The sequence below is a fragment of the Toxorhynchites rutilus genome, chromosome 2 (assembly GCF_029784135.1).
Source record: "Toxorhynchites rutilus septentrionalis strain SRP chromosome 2, ASM2978413v1, whole genome shotgun sequence".
Taxonomy (NCBI): Eukaryota; Metazoa; Arthropoda; class Insecta; order Diptera; family Culicidae; genus Toxorhynchites; species Toxorhynchites rutilus.
In genome coordinates, this window is record NC_073745.1 from 53,667,755 (window position 1) to 53,681,539 (window position 13,785).

At 37.5% G+C, this 13,785-nt stretch overlaps 1 protein-coding gene across 4 annotated transcripts in view; it reads left to right on the forward strand.

Moving 5' to 3' along the window:
• LOC129765218 (growth factor receptor-bound protein 2) overlaps window positions 1-13,785 on the forward strand; it is a 134,064-nt gene that overhangs the window by 105,235 nt on the left and 15,044 nt on the right. For all 4 annotated transcript variants that reach the window (XM_055765279.1, XM_055765278.1, XM_055765281.1 and 1 more), the window contains exons 3-4: window positions 8,912-9,009; window positions 9,130-9,415. In XM_055765279.1, coding sequence (XP_055621254.1) covers window positions 8,912-9,009; window positions 9,130-9,415 — 384 coding nt within the window. The remainder of the gene's footprint in view (window positions 1-8,911; window positions 9,010-9,129; window positions 9,416-13,785) is intronic.

A 13,785-nucleotide genomic window follows, 5' to 3' on the forward strand; every position in this document is an offset into this window, starting at 1 on the left:
CTTCTATACCATTACATATGGTACATTCAGACAGTAGCCATTTAGGCGTAAGAGTATTCTTTCTGTTCTTCCATTATCCAGTTGGACCACCTCATCGATTCTTATTTGAATGATCGTAAACAAGCAGTTTATATAATTGACGTGCATTCAGATTTTCTTCCAATCACATCGGGAGTGCCCCAGGGATCGGTATTAGCCCCAATTTTGTTCTCCACCGGACAGCGGAGACAGTTGATTGATCATTGTTGAGTTATTTATAGAACAGCAGCCCGATGTGTCTTGCAGAGCAGAGCAGTTGTATGGATGAATCGATCTTATTTCGACCGTGGATCGATTTCCATCGCTGATGATTGTTGCGTGGACGTAGCTATTCTGTAACAACACAAAGATGGTCAATGAGGGCCCTGAGTTTCGAACTCACGATCGATCGCTTACTAAGCGAACGCGCAACCAATGTGGCTACGGAGACCCCCGGCCCCTATGTCATTCGATGCTAATGAAATAAATAGTAACTTTCATAAAAAAAAATTCCCTCCGGAACTTATCGTCACATTCATCATATACTCAATTCCGATTCAGAGCGCCATTTCGGTTTTCGAAGTAGTCAAGATTACAATATGTATATTCAATTCCATTCATATGGTCACATCAAATGCTGTGGGCCTAGACGAACTGCCCATGAATTTTTAAAAACTTATTTTACCAATTTTAATCGATCCAATTACCTACATGTTCAATTGCATTAGTGTTCCTGGTGGATATCCTCTTGCTTGGAAATGTTCCAAGGTAATACCACTCAGAAAGAAGAACAATCTAGACACTTTGGATAATTTACGACCCATATGTATTTTATGCGCTCTATCTAAAAGCTTCGAACGAATACTTAAAGATCAAATCTTTTCTACAAGAAAGTCATTCGGTAACAACAGTCTGGTTATCGTGCAGGTCATAGTACCAAAACAGCAATGATGAAAGTGTATGATGATGCCGGATATGCTATCGATAGAGATGACAAAGTAATCTTGATTCTATTGGATTTCTCGAAAGCATTCAATAGTATTTCCCATGCTCAGCTATTTGAAAAACTTAACTGGAAATTTAATTTTAGTGCTTCTGCGCTAAACCTCATCGATTCTTATTTAAATGATCGTAAACAAGCAGTTTATATAATTGACGTGCATACAGATTTTCTTCCAATCACATCGGGAGTGCCCCAGGGATCGGTATTAGGCCCAATTTTGTTCACTCTTTACATCAACAATCTACCAAGAATCGTTCTGTACTGTTCATTGTTCTGTGCATATTTTTGCGGATGATATCCAGCTTTATGCAAACTACAATAATGAACGCTGTGACTATTTGTAGACTAGTGAACGATGATTTCAATTCTGTAAAAACTTTGGCAGAGGCAAATTGTTTGAAGCTTAATGCACAAAAATTCTGAGTGGCAAGCTCTAGAATACGCGTGACCACAGTGCAAATCGAAAGAAATTTCTTTGACGAAAAATTCCCCCGACCAGAACGGGAATCGAACCGATCCCCCGGCATGTTAGGTGTTACGCTGACCACTCTGCCACGTGGTAATAATGTTAACCATTTGAATTTGACTGTCGGAAATGACACAATTCAGTTTGTAGAATGTGCTACTAGTCTAGGTTTCATTATCTAGCATAATTTCCAGTGGGATAAATTCATATTTGGCCACTGTGGCAAGTGATACTGAACTCTACGATGTTTTCAATTGAAAGGATCTTTCTTGTACTAGGAAACTAAGCTGACGACTTTCGAAAGCTTCATTCTAGCATATTTTGTGACGTGTGACTGCTTTCAGTGAGCATACAGAATTTAGATAGGTTAAGAATCGCACTTAATGCTTATATTCGGTTTCTATTTAATCTTGATCGTCTTATTCCAGAAAACGCTTCAGTCACTGTCGAGACGAGCAAAATATCCCATTCCAGTACACGAGTTTCATTGAAATGTTTTATTTGGTAGACTGGAGAGACTTCAGTCAGTTTTTCACGGTATGATCAGTGATGTCAGATGAGAAGACATGTTTTTGTTTTGAGAAAAACAACAAACAGTTTTGAAATTGATCAATCGATACTCTTTTCTCAGTGCCAAAATATAAAAAAAAAATAACAAAAAGGAATAAGTTTCATATATCTTTTAGTTTCATTGATATTTTTTCTCGAGCATATGGTTTTATCACTCAGACGTTTTGTTATTATGGATTTATTGGGCAATGTTTGAAAAGTTTTAAATCTATATATACGTATTTTCAATAAAGTTGTTTTGAATTACTCATTTTCGTTCAATATTCCCCTTATACCCTTTTCGTGCCGTGTTAATATATCCAAAACAGTCATCTAGCATCCCTGGATATGAGTTCAATGTTTACATTTGGTTGTGTTGATTGGAAGAGGCCCATTTGAAAATCTGTAAAATCTTGCAATTACTGAATGTAATTTGATGGTTGCAGTTGAAAACATACATTGCTTATGCAATACTAGTTTAACCGTGAAACCATTTTTGAAGATAAAGGCGGAGCAGAAGAATACCGATGCTTTCAACCAACAAGGTGAACAAAACACATCAAACAAACTAGACGATTCGACTGATTCATTGACGGGCCAAACGGTCGTCGAACCAGACGAGCTACTCGTCTGTTTTTAGTCGAGCTCGGCTTCTGGAATATGAAAACAAACGAGACGAGCGCTCGGCTGCTCGTCTCGTTTTCTGGAACAGGGCCCTATATTTGTGAGAGGTGTTTGTTTCTGGAAATGTTTACCAGTTTTAACATTTAAGAAGCAATGTAAAAAGTACTTCAATTTGATGAATTAATTTATATAGTGAACATTTTTGAAGTCCGATAGTACGTAAATGACTAGTAGTAACATGCACTCTCTATACTTTGTAGCAATTTAAAAGATGTAAAATGTTATACTATTATGTGAACAAATAAACAAGCAAAGAAATTACGTCCCACTGGTTGCGATTACCAAGAATTTTCTCAAACCAATTTAAATTTTTAAGTCAAAGTTTTTCCCGTCTTCCTGGTAAAGGTATATTCGTTGATTTAAAATTCGCAGAATAAGCGCGCCGACAGAGGCAATGGGTGAAGAGGATACACACCCCGGATGCCGACCCACGTCATGTTCAGAATCCTTACCTTCCATTCGGATTCCAATTCCGTTCTTTGCCTTTCATTTCCGACAAATAGGCTAACGGGCGCACGTGGAAATAATTATGATTTTATTGCTCGTTTCATTCGGCACCAACAACAAAAAAATCGATTCGTCTGAGAAAGTTCCTCATGGTGGGTACAATTGACACGCGTCGGGGATTCCTTTGTACCGCTCGCATCCGACTCGAGCAGATAATGATACAATAAGATGAGGATAGGGAGAAGGACTGTGTTTGCATGACCCAGATGAGAGTAAGCTGACATCAGTTGATAAACATCGAGGGAGCAGCAGCAGCATAAACATACGAACGCGAACTGTACGAGACAGGCAAATTGCTGAGCTACTAAGAAATGCTCCGGCATGTGTGTTTACATTTCTTTGCCCTTCCTTGCCGCGCCTTCAGTCGGCCAACTCCTCCTGCTCGGCGCAAACCAGCGGAGAAGGATGGGAACATTCCGACTTTTGCCTGGTTCTATTTATATCCGTCTTTTCAATTGGAATTAATCGAGCGACGATCGAATGGCGGAAGCATCGTCGTCGTGGCTGGATGGATGAATAATGGTTTCGAATTCCGGAAACAGGTTTCGGTGGAATGTGTGAGATGGGCTTATGCATGTTTATTTTGGTTCAAAATGTGCCAATTCTGGAAAAAATTAAACGTTCAGTACTTGGAAATAATGCTCCATCGGTTTGAGAACGGTTTGACGTTGTCGCGGAGGCAGCTCGCAAATATCGCTAACCTTCCGTCACACGACGGTCGGGTGTCGGTACCGAGGTGCGGCGTGAAGTTCAATTTGTGTTTAAGGTTGCCAATTGCGGATAACCGCATCGGAAAACTTATCACGTACGGTAATGGCAAGTTTTAGGCAAGCGAACGCCGTGATGCAACTCCCGCGGCATTATGCAACGTGAAACTGTGTCAGCGTGATGAGTGCTGCCGCCACGGTAACTCGTGGCGGTACCAGTTTATGTATGCGTTCCGTATTGGCATTTCTCACGGCACCAATCGCGCTCGTTCGCGTACATCATGGGTGTTTTTTCGTTTGGAAAATTTGAATTTTCGTGACAGCATTTGTCACGTGCATTTTTTTACCTCTAGGATTCAGATTTTATGCATTAATGGATATTTTCCCCAAAGAATTTGGTGAATTTTTTGATTGGTATACTAGTATTCACAAAGTTTCAATTTTGTTATCAATACATTCAAACATCCATGTTTTCTTACTAAGCGAACGTTCGTGGATCCAATCGCAGAGCTATTCATTGATTGATCTTCCAGTTTATCCTTTAAAATTTTCTTTTACTATAGATTTCCTAGTACTTCTACCAAAACTCGTTATAATATAAAATTATTTTCAGACACAATTCTCGTTCAACATTCTCCAATTACTTGCAAATAATATGTTTCTCCGTTACATGGAATACATGTTTGATACAGAAAATATAATAAATTGTAGACAGCTCAAATCGGACTACAGGTAAACTTCGATATAACGTACATTTCACTTTCAAAATTGTACGTTGTATCGAATTGTACATTATATCGAAGCATAATCAAGTACTCACAAACGTAGTCAATAATACATTAAAGGGTGTGTCACATCAAATTGCATCACGGAAAAAACGCTGTAGAAATTCGCCCAGTAGACCGATCCTTTTGAAAATTTTAGACAGTAAAATAAAAACTATTAAACAACTTTTGGCATTTTCTTTTTATTCATACTTCGAGCCCAAGCCCGTATGCTCGCACCTTCCTCTTTACCCCGTCCATAAGGTTCTGTACAACGTCAGGTTGTAGTTTTTTTTGAACAGAAATCCATTTTCTCTTGAAGTCCGCCTCCGATTTGACAACTTTTGGGTTCTTCCGGAGGGCCTGCTTCATAATCGCCCAATATTTCTCTATTGGGCGAAGCTCCGGCGCGTTGGGCGGGTTCATTTCCTTTGGCACGAAGGTGACCCCGTTGGCTTCGTACCACTCCAACACGTCCTTTGAATAGTGGCACGAAGCGAGAAATGTAAAAAAAAAGAAAAAATGTAACCTTTCAACATTAAAGTGAAATTTAAGTACTATTACATGTACAGTGGAGTAAAAATCGTGACTTTTGAAGACTTTGCTTGAATTTTCAATAGGAATTGTTTATATCGATATTGCAGCCAAATTAAGAGGTATAGAAGTTGGGTATCTAAGAATAAATTGTAGAGCGTATAATGAAGTTGCCCTCTAAATGGCAACAAGTTTGCGAACAAAACGGCGCATATTTGACTTAAATTGGATAATTTTAAGTATGGTAAATAAAGCGTCAAATTTCGATCAGAAAGACGACATTTCTTTTTCCCCAACCCTGTATAATTTTTTAGGATAAAATGAATAATAACATATTGAAAATTATTAACTTTTAAGTTTTTTACTTCCAAAATGTTATTAAAATCCACTAATTTAGATATTCCACTACTATATCCTGTACTAAATTTTCTCATCTTTCAAATGAATGCAAGAGAATCGTCTTCCGTAGCGTACTTTTTAATGCAGAACTAGTTTGAGGCAACAGAAACGAAAAAAAAGTTCTATAACTGTGTGATTTTTGAAATTCGAACATATGCAAAGAATAAAATCGACGATCGTCTATCACCTCCTGAAAGAATCTAGATAAATTTATTTTTTTTCATGTGAGAAAGGTGTTTTCTGACTTCAAGGGGGTGAATCGAAAATCAAATTCTTCTTTTGTAAAAAACAAAAAATGAAAAACACATTTTTTCGTTTTGACTCGATTATATACACGATTCGATTATATTCAGTGAAAAGAAGTCAGAGACTGTATATAATCGAGTCCAAATTTCTCGTTTTTCGGATTTGTTTTCTTTTTTTTTTCATTGGTTCGTCATGCTTTATTTCGTTTTTCAAGAGGGTTTTCTTGAATTTCATTTTATGGTATGTTTGTTTGTTTTGTCGTGTACTCGGTTTTATTCGCTGTCAGGATTTTTCTTGTCGTTCATCGTTTTTTTTTCTAATTTGTCTGGATTTTTTTGTTTACCAAAATTTGTTTCGTTCATTCGGTTTTTTTGCTAGTCCCGTATTTTTCTCGCTTCGCCGTATTTTAAAATTTCACTGGATATTATTTCATTTTTCTAACATGATTTCGTTTGACCGGTTTTTCCTTGTCCGGATTTGTTCGTTGGTTTTTTGTTCGCATGTATTTTTTTCGTTTATCCAGTATTTTTACGTTTATTATGTTGGATTCTTTTCCTTATTCATTCCAAGGTATTTCCGTGTGTCCGATTTTTTCCTGTTTGTCAAGATTTTTTGTGCGTGTGTCCGGTTTTATGCCCGGATTTATGTTCGTGGTTTTTTTTCGTTTATCCAGAGTAAATTTTTTTCGTTTGCCCGCTTTTTATGTGAATTTTTTTTTTTCTTATTTACATTGGTTCTGATTTTTTTTATCGCACCACCCTCGTTTGTTCGTTTTTTATTGGTTCGCCGTTTTTTTTCTTTTGTCTGAATTTTTTTCATTTTTTTCGGAGAATTTTCGTGTGTCCGGCGTTTGGCGTTTGTTAGTTTATTTTTTCGCGTGCTCGGTTTTGTTTTGTTGTCTTGATTTTTTTTCGTTTATCAAGATTTTTTTTCGTTTGACTGGTTTTCCGTTGGTCTAGAGTGCTTTCATCGCTTCGCGGTTTTTCTTCTTTTGGATTTTTATTGTTCTTCCAGATTGTTTTTGTTTGTCTGTTTTTTCTCGTTTTTCCGGATTGTTTTTCGTGTATCCGGTTTCATTTTGTTGCGCGGACTATTTTTCACTTCGCCAATTTTTTTTTTATTGTCGTTGGATTTTTTTTTCCTTTTTTTTATTACACTACCGTTTTTATCTTTTGTCTGTTTTTTTCCGGATTATTTTCGTTTGTTCGGATTTTTTTGCTTGTGTCTGGATTTTTTCATTTGTCCTATTTTTTTAGTTTCTCCGTTTTTTTTCATTTTTCCCTCACTGTTGTTTTTTGTCTGGATATTTTTTTATTTTTCCGCAGAGGTTTCGTGTATGGATTTTTTCATTTATCAAGATTTTCTTGGGTTGTTCGTTTTTTTCTTTGGTCCCGATTTTTTCTCGCTTCGTTGTTTTTTCATCTGTATTCGTTTCTCCCTTAATCTAGATTAGTTACGTGTCGGTTTTTTTCTCGTTTGTCTGGATTATTTTTCGTTTGTCCGGTTTGATTTTGTGATTCAAATTTATTTTATCGCTTCGGTTTTTCGTTTCTTTGTTCGTTTGTTCGATCTCTTTTCTCTCTCTCTCTCACTTTTTCTTTTTTTTTGCGTATGTATTGTTTTTCTGAGTTCTTTTTCGTGATTTCGGATTTTTCTCCCGGGTTCCGTATGTTTTTCGTTTGTTTGTTTTTTGTCATGGGTCCGTATTTTGCAGTTTCCAACTCTCATTATACTATCATTCCGGTCATTCCACTGTATATTTAGGACACGGCCGACGTCGTTATTGACTATATTATGTTCGAATCGTCGGAACCTGGGATTTTTCTGGAAAGCTTTCAATATACCCATCTACTATTGCAATACCTTTTCCGTTTTATGAACAACGCTTTTCACGTATTATTTCTGTAAATGTTGGAAACAGCTAACAGTTGGAAAGGAGCCAAATCTGGCGAATATGAAGGATATCAATTCCAAACGTTCTTACTTCCATTCGATTGATTTTGCCCTGCTTTGTCTTTGTCATGCTTGGTCAAGGTGATAAATTATTTGTTTCTTCTATTAAGATGGTCTTAGACACAATTCAGCTAATCGCAGTATTTTTATAATATCCTTTTGCTATTGCTTTACCGGTTTGAAGGTAATCATAAATTGCGTCCCAAAATACTAATGCCATAACCTTGAACGATTTCGACTCCTTTGCTATGCTTGACTCTTTGCCTTTCTATTCTATATATATATATATATATATATATATATATATATATATATATATATAGCCGTTTTGATCAAAACTTAACGAATGCGAAATTCATTCAATCGTTCGTTCAGTAATAGACTATTCTTAGATGTTCGGATCGAGAATCATTTTCAAGACTTGAACGACTGCGTTGAAACTCGCATACCGTTGTTTTTCCAGAATCACTGAAACATTATTTATTTCGTCTCTAACCTTCTTCTTCTTCTTCAATGGCACTAACGTTCCTAGAGGAACTTCGCCGTCTCAACGTAGTATTACTTGCGTCATTTTTATTAGTACTTAGTTGAGATTTCTATGCCAAATAACACGCCTTGAATGCATTCTGAGTGGCAAGCTCTAGAATACGCGTGATCACAGTGCAAGTCGGAGGAAATTTCTTTGACGAAAAAATCCCCCGACCAGAACGGGAATCGAACCCGAACACCCGGCATGTTAGTTATGACGTTAACCACTCGGCCAAGGGAGCACGTCTCTAACCTACGATGATAATTTATTCCCATTACAAAAACACGATGAAAAATCTACTTTCATTAGCTTGTGAGGACGAATTTCCTTGCATTTGTTTCAACTGGCCTAGTTTTTTTATATTTTCTTTAGTGCAAACAATATGTGAAGAATGTTTTGTGCATCCTACATTATACATTTTATATGTAGACTATAACATGTTCAATTTCATAAATAGTTCGCTCGTTATATCTGTATATCAGAGATGCACTGAATTATTTCGGTTTTGATTATTCTAAAATATTTTTCTCTCTCTCTTTTGCTGATCAACAGATACTAAACATGGAGGACGACATGAATTGGTACCGGGCAGAGCTGGACGGGAAGGAAGGACTCATACCTAGCAATTACATAGAAATGAAAAATCACGAGTAGGTGTTGCTCATCTCGCTGCTGGCCATCCAGCGGGAGAGAAATTCCAATTAAACTTTTCCCATTTATTGTCTAACCACTTGCTGCCGCTCGCTGCCCCTTTTTCTCCTCCTCCACAGTTGGTACTACGGCCGCATCACACGAGCAGACGCCGAGAAGCTCCTGTCCAACAAACACGAGGGTGCATTCCTGATACGGATCAGCGAGTCTAGTCCGGGCGATTTCAGCCTTTCCGTCAAGTGTTCCGACGGGGTGCAGCACTTCAAGGTACTCCGCGACGCGCAGGGCAAGTTCTTCCTCTGGGTAGTCAAGTTCAGCTCGCTGAATGAACTCGTCGACTACCACCGGACCGCTAGTGTATCCCGCTCGCAGGAGGTCAAACTGCGCGATATGGTGCCAGAAGAGGTTAGTGGTGGTGTGACAAAAACCAAACCCCCGGCGAAGCACACACTCGTGTGTCCCATTAAGCTTAACGCCATTTGTCGCAAGAACAGCAGAGTGTGGTTCTGTGGGGAAATTGGAGGGGAAGCACTTCTTTTTTATTTATATATCCTTGTGCGAATATCATTACTTGTGAGTGCTTAGCCACACTTCGTTAGTTTGTCTGACTGTATCATGCATAAAAAAGCAACGTAAATCCTCAATGTTGGTTTTAGTCACTATCATGAAAGGTGGGAAAATATAGTTCTCACTATACTTTTCATAACGACTTTGAAAACCATAGTTGAAACCGCGCAAGTGTTTCTTATGAGTTCTGATGTTTTTTATGATAAGAACTGAGGCTGTCGCATGAGTATAACTATGTACACACACAAGCACCTTAATTTAATTTCGGCCCACAAATGTGAGACGGCACTGTAAACAGTTCGTTACTAACGCTTCTGGTACTTTTTCTTAGTTTGGTATTACTTGATAATATTCCGCCAGTATACACAATTATTTGCGCGAACAGCAACCGATGCGAACAAATTTCATCTTCATTTTTCTACCAAAGAACACAGCTCTCACCGCTGTAAAATACTTCCTTCACATCCGGCTTGAAGTGCGCTGCACTTTAACACCACTTTCATCCCGGGATCAATGCCAGAACTAACGGAAATTGAATGATCGATCGAAAAAAGTCATCAGTAGGTCATACGTTTTTGTCTCATATTCCGAACACTTAAGCTTTGATGGCCATTAAACAGTGTCTCATTGCTCAAAATGGTACTCTTTCGCGAAATTAATTTGGTTTTTGGATACAATAGAGCTTTCATTTTCATTTGACTACAATGAAATCTAATTACGAAGAAATATTCATGGTGAAAAACTAAAAATATGTTTAATCATATGTTAATTTCGAACACCATTTTTGTCACTGACTCATATCCCAAACACTTTTGTCTCAAATTCCGAACAACAAAAATGCATTTTTTTAAATCATAACTTTTAAACTACTGGACCGATTCATATGATCGATATATCAAATTAAAGTCAATTAGCTAGTCTTTTTTTGGGAAAATGTTATGCCCGCAAAAAAATGGATTTTGCTTTCGAAATTATTGATTGTATTTGTTTCTTATAGTTTACATGATATCGTGACCAAAGGCGCTATATATATTTTAACATCATTTACAGGTATCGATACCTGTAAATGATTTTAAAATGAAGTCTATAACCCAAAGAATGTCAGGGTTTCGATTATTAAATTATTTATAACATTAAAGTTCAGTAAATTCACATTTAAAAATGAAGTGTTCGCAATTTGAATCATGCGTAGAAACTTCATTCATATTCCGAACACTAAATAAATGAAGATTTCTGCATAAAATATCATTTTATTTCATCTATTTGTTGTAGATTATTACCATTTCCAGCACTTAACATGAAAACAACAAACAAAATAGTTGAAAAAACTACAAAAAATGAAAAAAAATTACGATGCTTGTTTTTTACAGAATTTGTTACGCAAACATTTCATCATTGGTTTTGACTGTCACTTTTTTGCAAATGCTTAATATTAGGCTGTCAAAAAAGTCCTGCGGTATTTCCGCGAGGTGTCGTTGTAAGCGCGTAGTTCTAGTTGTATTCATTGTATCGAGTCATACTATAGCTTGTTGGAAAGGTATTTTTGCGCGCTATAATATACCTTGACAGTGTTTTGTTAGGTTAAGTCGTTCGTGAGTTATAGTGTCGCAAATATGGAGCAAAATAAAGAGAAAATCCGACATATTTTACAGTACTACTATGACAAAGGCAAAAATGCATCTCAAGCTGCCAATAAAATTTGTGCAGTTTATGGACCCGATACAGTTTCCATTTCCACCGCACAACGATGGTTTCAACGTTTTCGTTCTGGTGTAGAGGTCGTCGAAGATGCGCCACGCTCCGGAAGGCCTGTCGTCGAAAATTGCGACAAAATCGCTGAATTTGCCGAGAAAGACCGGCATAGTAGCAGCCGTAGCATCGGCCAACAGCTGGGGATAAGTCATCAAACCGTTATTAACCATTTGAAGAAGCTTGGATTCACAAAGAAGCTCGATGTATGGGTGCCACACACGTTGACGCAAAAAAGACGGGTGGGTAATGTCGGGGACATAACCGGAGTGACGTAGGACTATACAAAGGGGACAGCTTTTGTTAAATATATATTTTAAATATATTGTTTTATTTTCTTCACCTACGTGAATACCTACCTATCTACCTGAAAAATGGATTTGTTTACTGTTTACTCTTTATGAATATGTTGATGGTTCTGAAAAGAAACTTTGGTGTTGTGTTTTTGTTATCACTCGATATTCCCATCTTGTTCGGCTAAACCTTCCTGTTTAGCGATTTGTTGTCACTCGCCACAGCTTTCACAGTTGGAAAATTTCTTCCCATCCAGCTTGTGACATATTTTACAGTAAATTACATTCAATGACACGTCGCATTACCACTACTCAGTGTCGGATTGGAGGTAATTTTAACCTGTAATTGAACATTTGCGATGACAGTGGTACAGTGTCGACTTTCAATGTGGGATCATAATTTGGATCTCTATGTTTACAAAAATGTCCAACTAAATAAGTCACATTACATGTCCGTCCAATTAGCTAAATGTCGAACTAATTGTAGATTACTGTACTTTCAATCTGGAAACAATTTAAGAATTGGTGAAAATTGAATAATCAGGAAAGTCCCCAACTATCAATAAGCTCAGAACAACTGCCAAATTCACATACTCATCAAATCCTGGCAAACAAATTATGAAAACATCAATTTGTGTTTTATTATTATTTTGGATAATGTTTTAGAAAGCATTGAACTTTATTTCCTAAACTCTTTTTTGGAAGGTTTAATGGCTCTGAAAAGCGCCTTGTTTTATGGAATGGTTCCAATTTAGAAAACTTAGTACTCGTGGTTTTGAAAAAAACCATTTCGAACGCCCTCGATGCCGCCTTGTTCTGGATTTGCCACCAAAGCAGATTGTAAAAAGAACAAACTTTTTTCTTCTGCTACCAGCTGCCGTTTTGCGATTGCGTTTGCCACTCGCCACTCGCTGCAACTGCCTGTTGTCTTGATGTCCGCCGAACCGAATGTGTTCTGTTCCGAATGCAGGTTTTCTTATCGTCGCGAGCAGCTTTGCCAGCTAACTCGATCACTCCGGCGGCCGAAACTATATAACGCCGGCTAGGTGGACTGGTACACAGGTACTAACACGCTCGACCTAGCTACCTTTTCCGGTGCAATTGGCGGATACACCTACGGGAAATTGCAGACCACCACGGTTCGAGCGGGATTTTGCCTTTCCCTTCTCTTTTCCTCCTTTGTTGAGTACACGATGCCGATGTCGTACAACCACACGGGTTTACGGTTTGAAAGAAAATTAAATATTTTTTTGGGGTCCGCGTGTTTTATACTCTAGCGGTACACACTCACAGGATAGAGACAAATCGGCAGACTCAGCCAAAGGGGCGGGTTCAACGAGACGAACGAATGAGCGTTAAAAGGGAGCGATGGCAAAAAAATACATTCAATGAACAAAGATGTGAAGCGTTAGCTGGCCAATTAAAATGTATAGAACTTTGTATTAACCAAAAACGTATAAGAAATATAAATGAATTTATGCAAAAAAAAAAAAAAATACATTACGATTTGTTCGCTCGTTGGATTCACATACAGACTAAAAAGGGTCCTTTTCAGGATCACAAAAAGTCTAAAGAGTTTATTGTTTTGTTATCACTCGATATCCCCATCTTGTTCGGCTAAACCTTCCTGTTTAGCGATTTGTTGTCACTCGCCACAGCTTTCACAGTTGGAAAATTTCTTCCCATCCAGCTTGTGACATATTTTACAGTAAATTACATTCAATGACACGTCGCATTACCACTACTCAGTGTCGGATTGGAGGTAATTTTAACCTGTAATTGAACATTTGCGATGACAGTGGTACAGTGTCGACTTTCAATGTGGGATCATAATTTGGATCTCTATGTTTACAAAAATGTCCAACTAAATAAGTCACATTACATGTCCGTCCAATTAGCTAAATGTCGAACTAATTGTAGATTACTGTACTTTCAATCTGGAAACAATTTAAGAATTGGTGAAAATTGAATAATCAGGAAAGTCCCCAACTATCAATAAGCTCAGAACAACTGCCAAATTCACATACTCATCAAATCCTGGCAAACAAATTATGAAAACATCAATTTGTGTTTTATTATTATTTTGGATAACGTTTTAGAAAGCATTGAACTTTATTTCCTAAACTCTTTTTTGGAAGGTTTAATGGCCCTGAAAAGAGCCTTGTT